The sequence below is a fragment of the Dipodomys spectabilis genome, unplaced genomic scaffold (assembly GCF_019054845.1).
Source record: "Dipodomys spectabilis isolate Male_0828 unplaced genomic scaffold, ASM1905484v1 ptg000018l, whole genome shotgun sequence".
NCBI lineage: Eukaryota > Metazoa > Chordata > Mammalia > Rodentia > Heteromyidae > Dipodomys > Dipodomys spectabilis.
The window spans coordinates 4230313-4254110 of record NW_024870695.1 but is presented as its reverse complement, the minus strand read 5'-3'; the positions used below and the strand labels follow the sequence as shown (position 1 = coordinate 4254110).

General features: G+C 38.1%; 1 protein-coding gene across 3 annotated transcripts in view; it reads left to right on the top strand.

Annotated features, from left to right (window-relative positions):
* Positions 1-23798, top strand: part of Akap10 (A-kinase anchoring protein 10) — a 66926-nt gene that overhangs the window by 20878 nt on the left and 22250 nt on the right. For all 3 annotated transcript variants that reach the window (XM_042673670.1, XM_042673669.1, XM_042673671.1), the window contains 6 exons: positions 2287-2385; positions 8859-8943; positions 9719-9842; positions 11260-11396; positions 15184-15328; positions 21185-21358. In XM_042673670.1, the coding sequence (XP_042529604.1) occupies positions 2287-2385; positions 8859-8943; positions 9719-9842; positions 11260-11396; positions 15184-15328; positions 21185-21358 (764 nt within the window). The remainder of the gene's footprint in view (positions 1-2286; positions 2386-8858; positions 8944-9718; positions 9843-11259; positions 11397-15183; positions 15329-21184; positions 21359-23798) is intronic.

Sequence of the window (23798 nt, the reverse complement as noted above, 5' to 3'; positions counted from 1 at the left end):
ATTGCATAACATTTTGCTTAAATTTTTTTATGCCTGGTACATAGAATATGATTGAATTTAGGAAGTAAACATCATAGTCTGACTTTTCTAACCTCATTAGTACTTCTACTAACTTTATAGGTTTCTTGGATTTCTTTTTTTTTAAATGTGCAAGTATATGTGATTGATTTCAGGGCCTCTTAATGTCACTCAGCTTTCCTGCTCATAGCTGAGGCTCTAGCCCTTAAGCCAAACTTCCAGTCAAGGTTTTGGTGGCTCACTCCTATAATTCTAGCTACTCAGAAGGCTAAGATCCGAGAACCAAGGTTCGAAGTTAGCCTAGGCAGGCTCAAGTGGTAAAGTACCAGTCAAGAGCAAAAAGCCCAAGCAAGAAAAACTACCACTTGGCAAATATTGAAGTAGTATCAAATAGAATATATCTATAGTTATCTCAAAAAGCTTTCAAATTCTGGTTTTCCCAGCTATATTTCTTAATATCTACTTAAAACAGCATGACAAGCCGAGTGCTGGTAGCTCATATCTGTAATCCTAGTTACCCAGGAAGCTGGATATGAGGATTATGGTTTGAAGCCAGTCCAGACAGGAAAGTGCATGAGACTTATCTCCAATAAACTATTCAGAAAAAGCCGCTGGGCGCTGGTGGCTCACACTTGTAATCCTAGCTACTCAAGAGGCTGAGATCTGAGGATCATGGATCTAAGCCAGCCTAGACAAGGAAAGGAAAGTCCATGAGACTCTTATCTCCAAATAACCTCCAGAAAAAGTGGTGCTGTGGCTTAAGTGGTAGAGTGTTCACCTTGAGCTGAAGAGCTCAGGGTAACACCCATGCCCAGAGTTAAAGCCATATGACCAAAAAAAAAAAAAAAGCATGGCTAAGGTAGAATACCAAAATCTAATAGTTTGTTATCAATACCAACGGATTCAAGAATGTAAAACAGTGCCTTCTCACCAATTTTTTTCATTTTGAAAAAGTTATTTTTTTACAAAAATGTTTATATTGGACACCTAAAGATTTAATATTACTAATTTTAACTGAATATATAAATTATTTTTAATTTCTTAATTTGTATAGATGAGATTTTTTTGATAGTATTGGGCTTTGAACTCAGTGCCTTGGACTTGCTAGGCAGGAACTTTATAACTTGAGCTGTTTCCCCAGCTATGAAGCTGTAAATAGGGCTTGAACTCCAGACCTCATAGTATAGCTTGGCTTCTATTTTCAACACTCACAGTTGTTGCTCTACCACTTGAACCATGTTTTCACTTTTAGATTTTTGCTAAAAGAATCTGTTGGATTTGTCTGTCTGGGCTGGAGTTAAACCACAATCCTCAGATCTCTTCTGTGTAGCCAAAAAGAGACATCAGCTTTTGCTTTTGTTTCTTTGCAGTGCTGGAGATATAATCTCACATACACTAGGTATAAGATTCATTATTTAACCTACTATGTTTAAGGTTAAATGAATATATTCATGTTTGTGGGATAATTTGGTAAAATAATTTAAATGTAGATTAATAAATTTTTGAGCTCCTACTATTAGATTACTGTGCAGGTCTTTCAAGTTGAGACTTTGGAGAAAAAATATGGAAAGAGAATGTGCAAAGATGAGATTGTTATGAAGGAGCTTTGTTAACACATTAGACTGGAAGGAAAAAAAGTTACATGTAACTTTCCTAGTCTATGAACCAATGAAGAAGCACTTTTTTTTTTTGTTAGTTGTGGGGCTTGGACTCAGGACCTAAGCACTGTCCCTGAGCTCTTTTGCTCAAGGCTAGTGAGCTACCACTTTGAACCAGAGTTCCACTTCTACTTTTTGAGTAGATAATTGGCAATCTGAGTCTTGTGAGGACTTTTCTGTGTGGGCTGGCTTTGAACTCTGAATCTCAGATCTCTGTCTCCAGAGTAGCTGGGATTACAGGTGTGAGCCACCAGCACCCAGCTTAGAAGCATCATTTTTGTTTTGTTGTGCCAATCAGGGCTTAGATACTGAGCTGAGCTTTTATTCTTACTCAAGGCTAGTGCTGTGCTACTTGAATCACAGCTTTTTAGTGGTGAATGATAAGAGTTTCACGGACTTTTCTGCCTGGGTTAGCTTTCAATCATGATCCTCAGATCTCAGCCCCCTGAGAGCTATGATTATGGGCATGAGCCACCAGTACCAGTCTAAGAAACACCTTTTTTGATGGAAGCTTATTCTCTAAACAAAGTCCTCCTGTTTGTGAATATAGTTCATTGCTGTGATCCAAGATACTGTTTGATTTTGAAAATTTTCCCTTATTCCTTTGCAGGTATAGAACAAGATGCAGTGAATACTTTTACCAAATATATATCTCCAGATGCTGCTAAACCAATTCCAATTACAGAAGCAATGAGAAATGACATTATAGGTAAGCAGTACTTGAAGCTATAGCAAAAATAAAAATACCTGTGTTTGGTATTTACTATGTTTTAAAAAGTGAATATGGACTATAACACTTTCCTTCCTACTCTGTTTTCATACTATTTTTTTGCATCTGATTTTTAGCTCACATAAAGTTTTTGTTTTATTTGTGAACCTAGACTCCTGGACTTTGACCTAAATAATAGCAACTATATGAATAATGAACATTCATGGAACACTAACTCTGTACAATATTCTAAGGATTTTCCATGTATAAATTCATAATTGATATTATAGATAATATATATTTTTGGGGGGGGTCCGATTGTGGGGCCTGAACTCTCTGGGTCTGGACGCTGTCCCTCAGCTCTTCAGCTAAAGGCTAGTGCTCTACCACTTGAACCACAGCACCATTTCTGGCTTTTTTCTTTTTGCTTATGTGGTGCTGAGGAATCAAACCCAGGGCCTCATGCATGCAAGGCAAGCACTCTACCATTGAGCCACCTTCCCAGCCCCAGATAATATTTTATAAATGAGAAAACTGAAGCAGAGGAACATCAACATCTCAGACATAGCAGTGTTTCCATACTATCAATTTCCATAGTTATACACTCATACTCTTGTCCCCCAAAACAACACCAAAAAAACCCATTGGAATAAAAACATCAAAGTGTTGACAGAGTAGTAAGGGTAGTATTACAAAGTAGTATCACTTCAGGAAATTGTTTCCATCATATATACATATGTGTACATGAAGATAATACTTAGACAACAAATATATCTCTGTACATCACAGCTAAAAAAGCAACTTTTCATGGGGCCACATATAGATCCTTATGAGTAATGAGACAAATTATACAAAATAAAAGTAAGTTATTATCCCTCCCAAAAAATTTGAACGCTTTCACTGTGTTTTATCATGTATACCTTAGAGAAAAGTATATTCCCAGATGAAAGTAGTTCATTTTTTCTTTCAATGAATATTTGTTACAGTAGACTTAGTATCCCCAGGTATGTGGTTCCAAGGAGACCACAATTGGAGAAATACAGCTCAGGATGGATAGAGTTTAGTACTACATTGCAGATGCTTGATTCATTTTTTCATAACACTGGTAAAGATATACATCTTTGAAATATTTTTACTTAATCACTTAAACACATTGACTTTTATCTTGCTTTTAGGGATGCATATTTTCACAAAATTAAGGGCAGAGATTTATGTACCAGTAGCTCATGCTTATAATCCTAGTTACTTAGGAGGCTGAGATCTGAGGATCATGGTTCAAAGCCAATCCAGGAAGGAAAGTTTATGAGACTCTTCTCTCCAGTTAACCACCAAAATTTAGAAGTAGAGCTGAGACTCAAGTGATAAAAGTGCCATCCTTGAGCAAAAAAGCTGAAGGACAGCACCTAGCCCTGAGTTCAAGCCTTAGTATCAATGAACCAAACACACACACACACACACAAAGAAAGAAAAAATTGATAACAGGGAGAGAACAGATCACACAATGATTGAAACACAACTTAGAGGCTAGAATGTATCACACGTGTGGAGGGCCTACTTATCAAGTGCAAGGCCCTAAGTTTATACCTTCAATACTTGGACCATGCCTGGCCAAAATTGTATGGAATAAATCCATGAATGAGGAAGGTTTATTGTATAAGCTCTAGTATAAGTTTTATATTTTTATTCATTAAAATTTTAGTATTTCTAGCTGGGTGATGGTTGGCTCATGCCTGTAATTATAGCTGCTCAGGAGGCCAAAATGTAAAGTTCAGGGGTTGAAGCCAGCCCAGACAGCAAAGTCCATGAGACTCTTACCTCCAGGTAACCAGGAAAAATCTGGAAGTGGAGCTGTGGCTCAAGTAGCAAAGTGCTAGTGTTGAACAAAAACACTCAGGTACAGTTCACAGGCCCTGAATTCAAGTTCCAGTACCAGCTCATGTATACACACACACACACACAATTTAGTATTTGTGATTTACAAAATAAAGTACATATTCTGCTCCAAACAGATTCTTCCAGTTCTGGTTATGGGTACTTTTACTTATTATGAAGTTAGCCTACCGCACATCCCATGGAGCATTTGTTGTCCATTTTGATGTTGATCAACTTCTGCTCCTATGTCCCTTTTTTTCTTCTGTGTAGACACCTATTACATATAGGTTTAGAGGCTGGTTGTGTGTTTTCTTTATTTTATTGGAGTTTGTGGGACACTGTTTCATTCAGTTTTACTGACAATTCTGTCATGAGATTTTGGGTTTTCTTTCTAATTACTCTCTTTTTAGCTGTGAATTTGTTGCTGCTGTCTCCCAGGCATCTAACTTTTTCTGGTAATACAACTAGCTTGTCCTGATTAGAATTTGGCTATTTGAGGAATTGATTGGCTATTGATTCCTTTGATAGTCTGTATCTGTTAGCAACTAAACTGAGAGAATAAAAGAAGAAGTTTGAAACCAAATGAAACATTTTTAAATGAATTTTACTGCACTTCTGTTTTTTATTTACTTAAACTTAATGAATTAATCAGTGATTAAATACTTAACAAATTAATGATGTAATTACTTGAGGGGAAAAAAATCTTCTAAGGATCATATTTACTAATCAAGGGACCTGAAAAAATTTCTATCTCATGTCTACTATGCCTCTATGCATTTTAGAATGTTAATTACTTAAATGGAGCTAGACAAGTCACTTTTCCTAGTTGAATCTCATTCTTCTGAATTTTTTTCCCTAATTATTTGTCTCCTCTTAAAACCGAAATATTAATTTATTTTTGTCAGTCGTGGGGCTTGGACTCTAGGCCTGGGTGTGTCCCTGCACTCTTCAGCTCAAGGTGAGCGCTCTACCACTTGAGCAACCCTGCCACTTCCAGTTTTCTAGTGGTTTATTGGAGATAAGAGTCTCACAGGACTTTTCTGCCCAGTCTGGCTTTCAACCATGATCCTCAGGCCTCAGCCTCCTGAGTAGCTACAATTTACAGGCAAGAGCCACCAGCACCTGGCTTGAAATATTTTAATATAGCTGTATTTCAATTGAATTTTGTTTCAAGGATCCTTCACATTAATTATCCAACCTGCCTAGTTTTGTTATAAATGTTAACCATAGGGTTTTGGTGATGGGGTCTAATTTGTTTTAATGTGCAAATTCAGAATGGTCCAAAGACTATATTTCTATACTCTCTTCCATCTTTAACATCTTTGAAGTACTAGAATTTTTGTGTGTGTCAGTCCTGGAGCTTGAACTCAGGCCTGGATGTTATCCATGAGCTTTTTTTCTCAAGGCTAGTAATTTACCATTTGAGTCATACATAACTCCACTTCTAGCTTTTTTTGTGGTTAATTGGAGATAAGAGTGTCACTTTCCTGCCTGAGCTGGCTTCAAACCTTGATTCTCAGATCTTAGCCTCCTAAGTAGCTACGATTACAGGTATGAGCCACTAGCACCCAATTTTGAAAGGACAGCTCATAGAATTTGCTGTTTGGGAGATCAGTGCTGTGTAAGAGAATAGGAGTTAAGCATAACTCTTTAGAAAAACAAAACAAGGGTCTGGGAAGGTGGCTCAGTGGTAGAGTGCTTGCCTCACATGCATGAGGCCCTGGGTTCAATTCCTCAGTACCACATAAGCAGAAAAAGCCAGACGTGGCGCTGTGGTTCTAGTGGTAGAGCACTAACCTTGAGCTGAAGAACTGAGGTACAGTGCCCAGGCCCAGAGTTCAGGCCCCACGATCAACAAAAAAAAAAAAAAGAAAAGAAAAACAAAACAAAACACTGAATACCTGGAATAATAAAATTGCCAATTCCAAGATAAGAAAGGTCATGGGAGGATAGCTTTTGGGAAAAGTTTGATTTTAGATTTCTAAGTAGTCAATGTCAAGTAGACAGTTAAACACTTATGTTGGAAGTTAATCGTAAGCAGTTCAGGTTGGAGATGCCTGTTTGGAAGTCATCAGTATAATAAAAAGTTAGACCCTCCAGACTAGATAATATTATTGTAAGAGTGAGTATATTTAAGTAAAAGGACAGGATGGGAATGTGGCTCAGGAGTAGATCACTTGCCTAGCATGTACAAGGCCCCGGAACATGCCTATCATTTAGAAGTCTGCAGTAAGAAAGAACTAGCAGAAGAGAATTAGAACTAACAAGCTACCCTTTTACATCAACTAGATATGCAGAGTAGTTTTTCTGGAAGCCAAACTAGAAAAAAATAACAAGTTTCAAGCAGCCATGTGCCAGTGGCTCACATATGTAATCTTAGCTACTCTGGAGGCTAATATCTGAGGATAGCAATGTGAAACCAGTTAGGCAGGAAAGTTCATTAGACTCTTACCATCATTCAGCAGCAAAAAGTTGGAAGTGGAGCTCAAGTGTTAGAGCATTAGCCTTGAGTGAAAAAGCTAAGGGACAACATCCAGGCCCTCAGTTGAACCCATGGTACCAGCACCCCAAAAAATTGTTTTAGTAAAGAAGAAACCAAAGATGTTAAATGATGCTGATAAAGTAAGATGAAAAGTAAGAATTTGATGGCTTTGGAAGCAATGCACACTGGTCACTTAACAGTGAGCTGTTGCTGACAAGTACTTAGTTAGATACATCTTAATAGAAAATAGGCGAAGGAATGGAGATACCAAGTATTGACATTCTTTGGTTTATGGTGGTGGAGCTAGAGCTTTGAACTTGGGGCCTTATGCTCGCTAGGCAAGCACTCTATAAGCGTTATGAGGTGGAAGGGTATATAAAGTAAAGGGGAAAAGTGTGTGATTTTTTTTTTTTTTTCTGTTTGGGGCTTAAACTCTGGGCTTGGGCACTATCCCTCAGCTCTTCAGCTCAAGGTGAGTGCTCTGTCGCTACTTCTGGTTTTCTAGTGGTTTATTGGAGATAAGAGTCTCATGGACTTTTCCTGCCTGGGCTGGCTTTGAACCATGATCCTCAGATCTCAGCCTCCTGAGTAGCTAGGATTATAGGCATGAGCCACCGGTGCCAGGCTGATTTTGTTTTTATTTTTTTTATTTATTTATTTATTTATTTATTTTTTGGTCCAGCTGTGGGGCCTGAACTCTGGGCCTGGGCGCTGTCCCTCAGCTCTTCAGCTCAAGGCTAGCGCTCTACCACTTGAGCCACAGCGCCACTTCCGGCTTTTTTCTTTTTGCTTATGTGGTGCTGAGGAATCGAACCCAGGGCCTCAGGCATGCAAGGCAAGCGCTCTACCACTGAGCCACCTTCCCAGCCCCTGATTTTGTTTTTAAAGTGAGAGTTACTAGCATTTAAAATTTATTACATCATCCAGTCTATGTCTTAACACTCCTCCAGGAACCTCTTCATGTTCAGCTCCAATTGGAGCTCCTGAAGCTTATCCTTGTAGGTTTTTTAATGAAGGCTTCATTATGTCGGTATGATTGAATAATTGGCTATTGGTAAACAGCTCAATCATTGGCACCTTCTGTATGATTGAATAATTGGCTATTGGTAAACAACTCAATCTTTGGTACCTTCTTCTCCCTGGAGATGGGGAGGATAAGGTGCCTTGGTTTTTATATTGGCCAGCTTTCATACTGATGTTGCTCTCTAGGGATTCCACCTACCAGTAGTCTCATTAGCATACAAAAGACAGTCTTCACTCCAAAGATTTGAAGAATTGTAAGAGCTGTATGCTAGGAAACTACACGAAGACCACAATATATATGCACAATGCTATCATAGATGGCTGTTCTCTAGGAGAATGTGAGTGAATGGATCTGGAAGCTATAGTGTTTGATAGGGTTTCATAGATTCAGAGTAAAACTAGCTATCATGGTTGTATGGTTTTTTTCCAGCCATCTTTAATAGCTAACTTAATAGCTGACATTATTTAGGTACTTTCCTTTTTCTGTGTCTGTGTTTAAAATTTTGCCAATAACATTTTAAAAATTTTTTTGAGCTGTAAATCTTGTCATAAATCTATAATTCTTTTGGTTAAAATCTTCCCAGCCCTGCCTCTAACTTTTTTATTCTGTTTTTGTAGTATTTTAATGTATAGAAGCTAACTGTATGTTAAATCTTGTAATTTCTGCTTTCACATATGTACTTCAAAAGACTTTTCCTACCTTAAGCTATTACCTATATTTTCTTATAGCTCTATTTAAAACTTCAAGAGAGCTGGGTGCCGGTGGATAATGCCTTGTAATCCCAGCTACTCTAGAGGCTGAGATCTGAGGATCCAGGTTCAAAGCTAGCCCGGGGAGGAAAGTCCTTGAGATTCTTATCTCCAATCAGCCATCAGAAAACTGGAAGTGGTGCTGTGGCTCAAGCGGTAGAGCACTTGCCTTGAACTGAAGAGTTGAGACCCATACTTCAAGCCCATGACCAACAACAACAACAAAAAATTAATTAATATAATTAACTTAAACCTCATCAATATCCTCTTCTTTTCCAGTTTGCTTCACAAATAGATCTGCATTGAATTTAATAGATATTTAATTATTTATTTGTCTCTTTCACAGCAAAGATTTGTGGAGAAGATGGACAGGTAGATCCCAACTGTTTCGTTCTGGCACAGGCCATAGTCTTTAGTGCAATGGAACAAGAGTAAGTTAGTTTCATATTTTCACATTTTGTATTCTTTGGAATTTGGGTCAAGTATTAGGAATATACTTTATTCAACTAAAAACAAAGTATTTGAGAAGATTTGTGTTACTTGGATATTTATAATGTCATGTAAGACTTTTAATACTCTTGGTTAATTTCTTTTCAGTATAAATTATGTAACCGCTATTTGAAACAAGACAATTTTCAGTACTAGTTTCTTATTTCCTAGGTTAAAAGAATTTGTTTTTAGTATTGAAATCATTTAGAGATGGTTAAGATTTCAGTATATCACCATTAGAATTAATTTTTTTACTTAATCCATATCTTTAAGTGGGTATCTAATTTATTAGCTCATGCTTTTAACAATATATGGAATATAACAAAATCCACATCATTTTGTTGAAACTGCCAACAATTTATTAATTATTGTTGATGCCCTTCATTCTTTCAGCATTTATTAATGCTGTGTATAGAACACAAATAAATGTATACTATCTGACTTGAAGTAAGTTATAACCCAATAAAATAAACATTGTTTTTTGGTTACTGTAATGTGACATAGCCTCTGTTGACTTAGAGGAGAGTTACAAAGTAATTGAGAGATGGGAGAGATTGCTTACAACTAAAAGAATCAGGAATTACACCATCAGAAGTGAGGTGGCCTTGAACTAGGCCTTTATGATTCAATGGAAACAGTCATGGAAAGAGTGTTTTTTTCCCAGTTAGCTCTTTCCTTAGTCATTCCCTCAAGTTTTCCTTTTTTGTCCACATGCAGGCACTTTAGTGAGTTTCTGCGAAGTCACCATTTCTGTAAATACCAGATTGAAGTGCTGACCAGTGGAACTGTTTACCTGGCTGACATTCTCTTCTGTGAGTCAGCCCTCTTTTATTTCTCTGAGGTAATTCTGCATTTCCTTTTACACTCAACTAGAGCCTCTAAACTGTAAATTCTGGGGTCCTGTCTATACAAAACAATAAAATAAAATACATATCATTCCCAAAAGATTTATTGTCATAAGTTATATCTAGTGGCCAGAATACTTAATGATGATGTAATATCATCAGGTTTAAGAAAACATGAAAATTCAATGTAAAATAACTCCATTTTGAAAAAGCTTATCGAACTACTGCTTGTAAGATATTATGTGATTTTAATTTTGTGTGTGTGTGTGTACGTATGTACGTACGTGTGTACGTATATGTGTACGCACTGATCCTATAGCTTGAACTCAGAAGAGCCTGAGTGCTATTCCTGAGCTTTTTAAAAAAGCCCAAGGCTAACCTCTACCACTTGAACTAGGATTATAGGCATGAGCAACTAGCTAGTTTTGGAATTGTCAAGAGCATAAAATTTGATACTCAATTCCATTGCACATTAATTGCACATCAGACTTCAGAGAATAGTAAAATTTTTGCTATGCTTTTGATTTTTACTTGAGCTATTTGATAGCATTGCCCAATGAAGCATTTGCAACAATAAATATACTAATTTCTTTGAGACATAGAATTTATATAAGGCTTCAGAAAGTGAAATTCTTTTGTTACAAAGCAAATGGCTAATAAGAGGATTCTTAGTCTCTCAAAATAGTCACCTAGACAAGAATACATTTATTCAGTTGACTTGCTTTTTTTCAGCACTTGTTCAGGTAAATAAGTCCTCATGGAGTGATGGAAACAAGTGTAAATGATGTGGTTTGATTTTCTCATTAGCTGATTACACATGTGGAACTACTAATCCAATTTAGTACAATTTTTATTCTTCTAAAGTATTTTACAGGTCATCTTTCGCAAATTACTGTACAATGTTGAATGGTGAAGTAGAATGAAGTAGATCTTGCTGAGTGCCAGTGGCTCCTGTAATCCTAGCTACTCAGGAGGCTGAGATCTGAGGATCACTGTTCAAAGCCAGCCAAAGCAGGAAGACTCTTATCTAAAGGAAACCAGAAGTGGTTCTGTGGATCAAGTGGTAGAGTGCTAGCCTTGAGCTGAAGAGCTGAGCAACATCACCCAGGCCCAGAGTTCAAGCCCCACCAAAAAAACAAAAAACTGGAAATGGTGCTGTGGCTCACGTGGTAGAGTGCTAGCCCTGAGCACAAAAAGGCTCAGAAACAATGTCCAGGCCCTGAGTTCAAGCCCCACAACTGACCAAAACAAACAAACAAAAAAACAAAAACAAAATGAAGTAAATCTTATTGAAGTAGATTATTTTGCTTCTTGCTTTCTACCTATATTTTAATACTTAAGGCTTATAGATTACAGATGGTGAAAGGAATGTTTCTAGTCTTGTTTTACACTTTTTATATTTTTCCTTCCTAGTATATGGAAAAAGAAGATGCAGTGAATATCTTACAGTTCTGGTTGGCAGCAGATAACTTCCAATCTCAGCTTGCTGCCAAAAAGGGCCAGTATGATGGACAGGAGGCACAGAATGATGCCATGATTTTATATGACAAGTGAGTTTGATCAATAGATGCATTTAATAGATACTTATTGAGCATTATAGATTGAAAATAAAGATGAATAAACTCATTCTTTCCTGTCCAGGAGCTAATAGAGAACATAAAAGCTGATTTGCATATAGTGTGTGTTTCAACAAACATTCTAGTGAATATTTCTCTTGGGGAAAGGGAGGGTTAATACATTGTAACAGAACAACAAAAGTGTTCTGGGAGGGTTTCCTAGGGAGACTTGCTTTGGATCCTTAAGAATAAATTGAGGAAGTGGTGCTGTGGCTCAAGTGACAGAGTGCTCACCTTGAGCTGAGTTGCTCAGGGCAGTGCCCAGGTCCAGAGTTCAAGCCCCATGACCAGCAAAAAATAAATAGAGGGCTGGGAATATGGCTTAGTGGTAGAGTGCTTGTCTAGCACGCAAGAAGCCCTGGATTTGATTCCTCAGTACCACATAAATAGAGAAGGCTGGAAGTAGCTCTGTGGCTCAAGTGGTAAAGTGCTAGCCTTGAACAAAAGAAGCTCAGGGACAGTGCCCAACCCCTGAGTCAAGCCCCAGACTGGCAAAAAAGAAAAAGAATAATTGAATATTGTCAAGCAGAGAAAGCAGGAAAGAAAATTCCAGGCATTGGCATAAGCAAAGTAATTGAAATTTGGAGGAATTTGGTACTTTTAAGAAACTTGAATTGGGGGACAGAATATATATATATTTGATCTATTCATACGTGTGTACTATGTGTATATAGGTATGTGTGTGTATATATATGTATAGATAGATAGATAGATAGATAATTGATTAGTGAGAGGTAGACAAAGATAGCTTAGTGATTGCTCTTAACATGACCAAGGGCCTAGATTCCACAATCTCTACCACCAGAAACAGGAAGAAAATTGAAAAGAAATAAAGAAACTTGAGTTTAGGTAGTCAAAGGGATTATAGGGGAAAATGTATGTGCATATGTGTGTGTATAAAATCAAATGGAGGCCCAGCAGTGATGGCTCATGCCTATAATCCTAGCTACTCAGAAGGCTGAGATCTGAGGATTATAGTTCAAAGCCAGCCCAGGCAGGAAAGTCCATGAGACTCTTATCTCTAATTAAACACCAGAAAACCAGAAGTAACTCTGTGGCTCAAGTGGTAGAGGGCTAGCTTGAGCTGAAGAGCCGAGGGACAGCATCTAGGCCCAGAGTTCAAGCACCAGGACTGACAAAAAAAGAAAAAGAAATAAAATGGAATAGGTTGCAAAGGACCTTGCTATGTATGTATGCTTGAAGGCTTATTTTCTTGTACAAATCTGCTGAGGCATATTACTAAACAAATTAGTTTTGTTTTTGGTGCTAGGGATTAATTCCGTGGCCTAACACATGGTAAACATTCATTACCCCAGAGTTATTCCCATCCAGTTTTCACTGAAAGTGAGACATTAGAAAAAATGTTACAGTGACTAGCATTGAAAAGCTCTGCTCAAACAATTGATAAGACTGGCCAGCTCCATAATCCTTCTCATTGAATTTTTTTTTTTTTACTTGTGAAGAAATTTGCTATTTGTATCCACAAGCAAGCACTAAGTAAGTAACTTGAAGATAGAACTCCATGGGATTTTAGAGTTGGAAGAGAATCAAGAACTTATAGACAAGTAGACTGCAGGTTCACATTAAGCTGTCTGCCTAAAAGTCACCTGGGAGCTTGATGTTTGTTTTTTGTGCCAGCTTGAACTCTGGGCCTAAGTGCTATCCCTGAGCTTTTTCACTCAAGGTTGATACTCTACCACTTGAACCACAGTTCTAATCCTTATTTTTTGCTGATTTACTGGAGATAGGGTCTCATGACCTTTGCTTCCTGGGCTGGCTTTGTATTGCTATCCTCAGACCCTCAGGCTCCTAGGTAGCTAGGATTATAGGCATGAGCCTATTAAGAGCTTGTTAAAGCTGAGCACCTGTGGCTCACGCCTCTACTACTCAGAAGGCTATCATCTGAGGATCTTGGTTCAAAGCCAGCCTGGGCTGGAAAGTCCTCCAATAAACCACCAGAAAACCGGAAGTGGTGCTGTAGCTCAAGTGGTAGAGCACTCACCTTGAGCTGAAGAACACAGGGACAACACCCAAGTCCAGAGTTCAAGCCCCACGACCAACCAAAAAACAAACAAACAAAAAAAAACCAAAAGCTTGTTAAAAATAAGCTTCCAGTCTTCTCTAAAACATTCTGATTTAGCAGGTTTGAGAGATGACCCAGGGAATCTTTAGTGTTAGAAAATAGTCAAAATGGAGATCTACTCTGATTTTTTTTCCCCCTCTTTTTTTTTTTTTTTTTTTTGGTCGGTCATGAGGCCTGAACTCTGGGCCTGGCCACTGTCCCTGAGCTCTTCAGCTCAAGGCTAGCACTGTACTTCCGTCTTTTTCTGCTTATGTGGTGCTGAGGAATCGAACCCAGGGCCTCATGCATGCGAGGCAAGCACTCTACCACTAAGCCACATTCCCAGCCCTTCCCCCTCATTTTGTAAATGTGGAAATTAAAGCCCAAAGAGGAAATGATTCTCTCAAAGTCTTAGAGCGTGTTTGCAGCAAGACTTAGACTAGAATGAAATTCTTAGCATTCTGTCTAGCATAATACATTTATGGAAGATAAAAGAAACATTGATACCTGCTGAAATGACAAGAGTTTGAATGTAGAAATTTAGTCTCAAGTGCCTGAAAGTTTAAAATCATTCACTTGCTTATTTCTTACAACATGGGAGATATAGTGTTTGTTATGAAAATGCTGATTTTAATTTCTGGAACAGAACAGTGATGTAAGGCTAGAGTTTAGAGCAAGACTGGTTTTCTCACTAGATCACATTTTTACTTGAGGAGCCATTTTTATTTATTTTTTATTTTTTTTATTTTTTGGGTTCGGTTGTGGGGCCTGAACTCTGGGCCTGGGTACTGTCCCTCAGCTCTTCAGCTCAAGGCTAGCGCTCTACCACTTGAGCCACAGCACCACTTCCAGCTTTTTTTTTTTTTTTTTGAGGAGCCATTTTTAAATGAAGATGATAGGCATACCATTGGCACCGTCATTTTGCTAAGTTTCTTGTACAAGATTTGACTTACAACTACCTACTTGTTTGTTCTTATATATAAAATACAAGAAGGGCATTATCAAGCCCCTGCTGTATTTCTGTCCTATATGAGAAAGAGAGCCACTAGAGTGCTTGGAGGAAGTCTTATTTTTTTTCTGCCTTTTTGGTGTCCATTTTATAGTCAACTTACCAAAATATCTGCTGCATTATGTCCTATCAAATTACAAATCTTTAAGTTACCATTATTTCATTTCCTTAACAAATCATCAGCAAGTCCTATGCATTCATTCCAAATATCTCACATTCATTCATTTCACCTTTTTCCTTTTTATTCCTATTTATTGTTTATGCTTTGTATTATGATCTTATATTTTCATTATATCTTGTGCACAGTTCTTCTTTGTTATCTTTTCAGGGGAAGTACGTCTTTCTCTTAAACCTTAATTTGGACTACTAAGCCCTGAACAGGAACATAGGTCCATTAAATATATGTGGTTGATTGATTTATTTGCTTCTTTTGTGATCTCTCACAGATGTTAAAACGATAGCAAAGTTGGTTGGTCAGAAACTGAAGATGATTGAAAAGCAGATAGGGAGGTATCTTTAAGAAAATGAGAATAGGTAAATAAAGGTTATAGCAAGGCTGTCATCGCCCAAATCTATTTGAATCATGTAGGTAGGTATAGGTACCTAAAGATTTGGAATTTGGTTTTACTCTGGGTATCTTTCTGACATAGGTACTTCTCCCTCCAAGCCACACATCCTCTTGGATTTGATGATGTTGTACGATTAGAAATTGAATCCAATATCTGCAGGGAAGGTGGGCCACTCCCTAACTGCTTCACAACACCATTACGTCAGGCCTGGACAACCATGGAGAAGGTAACTAAGATATTAAAAAGTATTAAACTAAAAGTTTTATTGGTGGAACCCAGAAAAATATGGGGAAAACTAAACATAACCTACAGTAGAAAATGGAAACAGTACAGCCTAGTGATTAAGAGCAGAGGCTTTGAGTCTGTCTTGATATGTATTAACTTCACCTTTATAGGGTAACTCATGCCATTTTTTTCATCTGTAGAGAAGAAATAATACCAGTTATTTTAGGATGAAAATGAGGTATAAAATGCTTATTAATGTCCATGGTATAATTAGGGAAGGAGTCCAAAGGTATAATTCCTCTGAAAAACTAATGAGCTGTTTAACAAAGTGAATGCTAGGAAGAAAAATGGAGAAAGGAAAGGTGTTAATGTACATTATATGAAAATTGAACTATAGAACTTGAAGGTTGGGGGAAACAATGGGAAGGGTGACATTGATCAAGATGTATTGTACTCATACCCTGACTTACGAAGTTGAAGCTTCTTTATACAACTACTTAATAATGAAAGAAAGAAATGCCAGAATTAAAAAGCATTTTTAAAAAGTTATTGTTACTGTTAGTCACATATATGTATAAGCAAGGTTAGCTTAGGATTGATACAAATATTTTATCAATTTCTGCTATTAAAATTGAAACACTTTTTGTTTTCAGATTATATTTATTTTGTAAATCTTTTATATATAAGTCAAGTGCTGATGGCTCATGCCTGTAATCGTGAGATCTAAGGATCATGATTTGAAGCTAGCCCAGGCAGAAAAATTCATGAGACTCTCATCTCCCATTAATCAGCAAAAGCTGGAAGTGGAGGTATGGCTCAAATACTAGAATGCCAGCCTTGAGTTTAAAAAGGCCAAGCAAGAGCTCAAGGCTCTTGAGTTCAAGTCCCCCAATACCAGCACCAAAAAAGAAAAAAAGATATATATCTTATACTTTTCTAAAATGTTTTTATGAAAAATTTCAAGCATTTAACAAAGTTAAATAATTTTACAGTGAAAATTCCTAGACCCACCCATTTATATTCTTCCATTGCCCTACATACCTGTAATCCATTCACCTATTAATTTCTTTTATGTACATGTATCTTTATTAATATTCATCTTATAAATGTCAAATTAGTGTTTTTGTATCCAACTTTGATACAATTCTTGTAGTTTTCCATGTTGTCAAAAACTTTACTATAACAATTTCTCTACCCTTAGACTTGTGTTCTGTCACTTGTGAAATACTGTTTTTATATGTCATGATCACTTACAAGGTATCACAAATAGGTTGATCATAATGAAGTGTTAAAACCTGTAAATGACTTAGTCTTTTATTTTTTTATTGTGAAAATATTGTACAAAAGGGTTACAATTACATGGGCAAGATAATGAGTACATTTCTTTTTTTTTTGGGGGGGGGGGGGTCCGGTCATGGGGCCTGAACTCTGGGCCTGGGCGCTGTCCCTCAGCTCTTCAGCTCAAGGCTAGCGCTCTACCACTTGAGCCACAGCGCCACTTCCGGCTTTTTTCTTTTTGCTTATGTGGTGCTGAGGAATCGAACCCAGGGCCTCAGGCATGCAAGGCACGCGTTCTACCACTGAGCCATCTTCCCAGCCCTACATTTCTTATCAAGCATTGTAGCCTCCTCCTTTGTTTCCCCTTCCCATCACCCCCTGCCCCCCCCCCAATCCTCCCCGCTCCCCCTCTCCTCCCTTCCCCTCCCCACCACCACCAAAGTTGTATGAGTACATTTTTTTTCGGGGGGGGGGGGGTCCGGTTATGGGGCCTGAACTCTGGGCCTGGGCGCTGTCCCTCAGCTCTTCAGCTCAAGGCTAGCACTCTACCACTTGAGCCACAGCGCCACTCCCGGCTTTTTTCCTTTTTGCTTATGTGGTGCTGAGGAATCGAACCCAGGACCTCAGGCATGCAAGGCAAGCGCTCTACCACTGAGCCACCTTCCCAGCCCCATGAGTACATTTCTTATCAAGCATTGTAGCCCCTCCTTTGTTTCCCCTTCCCATCCCTTCCCATCCTTCCCCCTACACCCCCTCCCACTTAGTCTTTTAAAATAGAATAATTTTGCGAGCTGGGCACTGGTGCCTCACACCTGTAATCCTTGCTATTTAGGAAGCTGAGATCTGAGGATTGCAGTTCAAAGTCAGCCTGGGCAGGAAAGTCCATAAGACTCTTATCTCCAATAAACCACTCAGAAAAGTCCAGAAATGGAGCTGTGGCTCAAGTGGTAGAGCCTAGCCTTGAGCCAAAGAAGCTCAAGAACAGTGCCCAGGCCCTGAGTTCAACCCCAGGACCCATACCAATAAATAAATAAATAAATAGATTTTGCAACAAATTGCACAGAGTCCATGGTAAGTTAATGTTATCATTAAGTTAATTACCATTAACATATTATGTTGCTAATTTATGCCATATGTATCCAAGTAGAAAAAAATTAAGCACTGATACATAATACTGCACACAAAAGACTAAAGTTAAAATATATATATAGCAAATGAAATCATTAAAATTCTGGAAGTAATATAATACAGTATCAGTAATTACCCAGAGATGATCATTTTTCCATTGTTAAAATTAAAACTTTTCTGGTTTTAGAGAATAACCTAGGGCTGGGATGTAGCTCAGTGGCAAAGTGCTTGCCTAGCAAGTGCAATGTCTTGGGTTCGATCCCCAGTACCAAAAAAAAAGAAAGAAAAGAAAAGACAAAAAAAAATACAGAGAATAACCTATAGCATGTAAAGAATGTAAACTTTCTGGGAGGTAAAATTAAAATACAGAGAAAACCAAAATGCAGCTAAGCACTTTGTATATGTTGTATGTGCCTTTAATCCTGGCTACTTGAAGGCTGAAAATGGAAGAATTACAAGTGTGAGGCCAGTTTGGGGCACTTAGACCATGTCTCAAAATAAAAATAAAAACGGACTGGAGATAAAGTATAGAACTTCCCAGTATGATAGGGGGAAGGGAGGAGCAAAAATGGTCTTGTGGGATTGGAGGCATGGCTCAGTTGATAGAACACTTAACCAGTGAACAAAAGCATCAGGTACCAACCAAATTCAAGCCCTGATCCAGACCTAAAAAAAAAAGAAAAGAAAAGGTTCTTACTACATGTTTTTAGGTTAGGAACTTGCATAAATGTTTTTTTTGGGGGGGGTTGTTGTTTGTTTTATGGGGGGGATTGTGTGTGCTGGTACTGAGGCTTGAGGTCAGAGCCTCTTGATGTTGCTTGGCTTGTGTCCTAAAGCTTCGGGCTCTACACTTGAACCGCATCTCTTCCAGCTTTTTGCTGGTTAATTGAAAATAATACTTTTAAAGACTTTTCTGCCTGGGATAGCTTCAGACTATGATGTTTAGATCTCAGCTTCCTGATTTGCTAGGATTACAGACATGAGCACCAGCACTTGCCTTTATTTATTCATTTATTCATTTATGTATTGGTTGTGGGAGCGTTCTACCACTTGATCCACAGCACCACATCTGGTTTTCTGGAGGTTAATTGGAGATAAGAATCTCATGGACTTTCCTGCCTATGCTGGATTTGAACCACGATCCTCAGATCTCAGCCTCCTGAGTAGTTAGGATTACAGGCGTGAGCCACCTGCACCTGGCTTGCCTCTAATTTTTTTGCCCCTGTGCTAGTGTTTGGAACTGAGCCTCATTCATGCTAGGCAAGTATTCTGACCCTTGAATTACACACCTCAACCCCTTTTTTGCTCCCATTATTTTTAAGATAGAATCTCACTCTTTTCCTCAAGCTAGCCTCAACCATGAATCTCCCTATCTACAGATTTGTGGGTACTTGGGATTACAGGCTTTATATTAACCATGCCTGATTTATTTATTGAGATGAGGGTCTCAGTTTTTCCCCAGGCTGGCTTCAAATCATGATCCTCTCAATCTCTGCCTCCTGAGTATCTCTGACTGTGTCTGGCTATGATAATTTAAAGAACACTTAGCATAACCTTGGTATATGAATGGGAAAAGGATATAATTCATTTAACTGCTTTCATGAAAGTAAACTAAGCAACACAAGGGTGGTGATGAGAGGGAGGAAATGAGAGAGAAAAGAGAACAGCTGATACTAAGCAAAAGGAAAGAAATGTACACATCACCCAATCTGGAAGAAACAGTTTTATTGTTACAGTTCGTAGAGTTCGTAAGCTTTGTATATTAGAATGATGATGATTATCATTGTGAAGGTTAAAATATGTTTGTGACTTTAGCTGAGTATAACTATGCCAGTAATGTGAAATTCATGTAGTTACTTATTCTCAATAAAGAAATCCTTGGGGGGAAATGCTTATAGTATTTTTATACTGGTAAACAAAAGAAATGTGACTTATGTTTCCCTTCCCAGTCACTATTCTGTAAAAGAGACATGTTAAATACAGACATACATATTTACAGTTATACTAAGCACTGGAAGTTTTGTTGTTAAACAGTTCAACTAATAACCATGGAAACTTAGCATCACTAGCAATTACTGAATACAAGACAATATGCACCATTAGGCATTTATTTAACAATCATTTTTTGGGTGGGAAGTAGTGCCCAAGCATTGGAAAGTCTGTGTGGGATGCTGTTTTTGCTGCTAGTAGGGTTTGAATTCAGTATCTTGTGCTTGTTCACTTGGCTAGTGCTCTACCACATGAGCCATACCTCCAGCCCAGTTTTTTTTTACTGGTTATTTCAGAGACAGCATTTCATGGACTTTCTGCCTGGACTGGATTTGAACCCAGGTCCTCTGAATCTTAGTTCCTGAGTAGCTAAGGCGGGGAGAGGGGGGGAAGATTGGGGGCGGCAGAATTATAGGTTTGAGCCAAAATATAGAATATAGAACTGAGCCAAATCCTATTGTTTCTTTTATCTTTCTTTTTTTTGTCAGTGTGGGGGATTGACTTTGAAAGGCAAACGAGTCACATCTTTAATCCACAGATACTTTGCTATGTTGCTGGTGATGCAAATCGATAACATTCTTTGAAAGGATACATTGGCCAGTATTTCAAAGCTAAAATTTAACTCAGCAATTACACTCCTGATAATTTATCTTAGGAAAATGAGTTCAGGTGCACAAATCCATATGTGCACACTTTTTTTGTGTGCATGTTGGCACTCAAGCTTGAACTCAAACGCTTGAGTTTGGCTTTTCTGCTTATATTGGCACTGTACACTGTACCACTTGAAACATACTTCTACTTCCGGCTTTTTGCTGGTTAATTGGAGATAAGAGTCTCATGGACTTTCCTGTCTAGTCTGTCTTCAAACTTCAATCCTCAGATCTCAGCCTCCTGAGTAGTTAGGATTATAGGAGCTACCAGCTCCTGGCGGCTAAGACTTTAAATTAAATATTTATTACATGGGGCTGGGAAGGTGGCTCAGTGGTAGAGCGCTTGCCTTGCATGCCTGAGGCCCTGGGTTCGATTCCTCAGCACCACATAAGCAAAAAGAAAAAAGCTGGAAGTGGCGCTGTGGCTCAAGTGGTAGAGCGCTAGCCTTGAGCTGAAGAGCTGAGGGACAGTGCCCAGGCCCAGAGTTCAGGCCCCACGACTGGACCCAAAAAATAAATAAATATTTATTACATACATACCCCTAAGAAAAAAATTAGTTTCAGATGATATCTAATCTATGGAAATTAATTCTGCTTTCTAAAATGTGAAGTGTGTAATTTCTATGACAGATATTTGGCAGGGGAACAACATTAAATACATTGTCATTTTATGGCATAAAGGTATATGCAAAGGGATAATAGAATATAGCAAGGAAAAAGTACAAATATTTGTAGTAGAATTTTAAGTAAAGTTTAATATAAGAGATGCATTTTATTTTCAACTTTAAAATAATGTTTTCCATCTATTTCAGGTCTTTTTGCCTGGCTTTTTGTCCAGCAATCTTTATTATAAGTATTTAAATGACCTCATCCATTCCGTTCGAGGAGACGAATTTCCTGGAGGGAATGTTTCACTGGCTGCTCATAGCTCTATAGGTCTTCCAGATGAGTCTCACTCGGGAGGCTCCGATAGCTCCACCTCTCAGGTATTAATCTGGTTTGCATCTATTATGAGGAAAAGCATACAATTTTTTTCCTTCACATACCAGTAGCAAACCATGTTTATTTATAACTTTTTGTTATAGTTACAAGAAATAAAATTAATCTACTTAATATAAATTCTAATCAGAGTACTTGTGGTGATTAACCATTATAGTATAGTGTAAAGTATCATGTTTTTTAATTCAGGTCATTAATCTGTTTACCATTGTTGCTTTTATGCTTACTAATTAAATACATTAAATTATATTTATAGCATCTGAAGAGCCTTTTGTGTAATTGTTTGGTTTCTTAATACTATATTTTACTCAATAGTTTTTAGCTTTAGTTTGAACTAATTGTATTTATTTTAAACTCATTGTATATTTCTTTTTGTGGTTTTTGTTGAGTGTTGTCATATATCACACCTTATCAAATTCTCCCCTAAATCAAATGAAGGGGCTATTCCCAAGATAGGAAATCAAATGGAGACATTATAAAGTTAACTGATTTTATTAAAATCACATAGTAAGTGGTACAGCCAGAAATAATTCTCTATTGTTCTTTCTCATGGCTTAAAAATACAGATTAATAATTTTTACGTCACTATTTATAGACAACATTTTGAATCTTTTGATTCTTGACCTTAGATAAATTAAAACCCCCCTTTTTTTTTAAATATTTTTTTTTTGGGTCCAGTCGTGGGGCCTGAACTCTGGGCCTGAGCGCTGTCCCTCAGCTCTTCAGCTCAAGGCTAGTGCTCTACCACTTGAGCCACAGCGCCACTTCTGGCTTTTTTCTTTTTGCTTATGTGGTGCTGAGGAATCAAACCCAGGGCCTCAGGCATGCAAGGCAAGCGCTCTACCACTGAGCCAACTTCCTAGCCCAAATTAAAACCCTTTTTAATACAGTATGTTCTTATTGCCATGAATGAGGCTTATCTGAGTACTTTTCCTCTCCTATAATTTTTATTTATAAAGTAACGAGAAAAAGTAATGCTCATCTATGCTATCAAGTCAGGACAGTGCTACCTTGGTACAGGGAAGGTTAATGATTAAAAGAGGCTTAAGAAGGGTTACTTGACAGGTAGCTAAGTGTAATTGTTATGTTGTTTTGTTTGTTGGTCCTAGAATTGGACTCAGGGCCTTCCCCTACTATTTGAGCCATGCTTGCAGATTGTGTGTGTGTGTGTGTGTGTGCGTGCGTATGTGTGTGTGTGCGTGCATGTGTGTGCGCGTGCGTGCATGCTATTACTGGTTAATGGTTACTGGAGCTTGAAGTTAGAACCCTGTGCTCTTGTTTGGATTTTTCAATCAAGACTAATGTGCTACCATTTGAACCATACTTCCTCTTCTGGCTTTGCTACTTAGGTGGACATTAAAGTCTCACTTTTCTCTCTGGGCTAGCTTTCTTTGAACCATAACTCTCAATCTCAGCCTGCTGGGTAGTTAGGATTACAGATGTAAAGCCACCAGAACCTGGCTACATTGAATATTTTTGAGGTAGGGTCTCAATTTTTCCTAAGCCTGCCTAGGCTTACTGTTTTTGTTTCATGAGGGATGACCAGTGCATGCAACTGCACCAGCCTTTTTTCAAGATGGAATTTTTATGCTGGTCTTGAACTGTACTCTCCCATCACTACATCCAGGTAGCTAGGATTCCAGGCTTGAACTTCTATAACCCAGCTTGTCCATTTTGCCTTTTGATAAAAGCTAAAATGGCTTTTTTTTTTTTTTTTTTTTGGGTCCAGTGGTGGGGCCTGAACTCTGGGCCTGGGCGCTGTCCCTCAGCTCTTCAGCTCAAGGCTAGCGCTCTACCACTTGAGCCACAGCGCCACTTCCGGCTTTTTTCTTTTTGCTTATGTGGTGCTGAGGAATCGAACCCAGGGCCTCATGCATGCAAGGCAAGCGCTCTACCACTGAGCCACCTTCCCAGCCCTAGAATAGCTTTTTTTATTAGACATGTTTAGGTACTAGGTCTTAGTTTTCTAGTGATGTCTGGTTTTGATACCCAAGACATAGTGATATCATTGAATTGATGGGGCAATAGTCTTTTATTCTATTTTTGTTTTGTTTTGTGCTTTTCGTTTTTTGTTTCTGTTGTGGGGTTTTTTGTTTTTTGGGGTTTTTTTTGGTTAGTCCTGGGCTTGAACTCAGGGCCTGAGTGCTCTCTGAGCTTCTTTTGCTCAAGGCAAGCACTCTACCACTTGAGCCTCAGCACCACTTCTGGCTTGTTTTGAAAAGTTTACTGGAGATAAGAGTCTCATGGACTTTTCTGCCTGGGCTGTCTTTGAACCATGATCCTCAGATCTCAGCCTCCTGAGTAGTGAGGATTACAGGCATGATTGGTATCCAGCTATTTGTTAAATTATGTGCTGCTTTGGAATGCTCTTTATATCTATTTAATTATTTTGTTTTATTAATCTATCCCTTAGGTTATAAACATTAA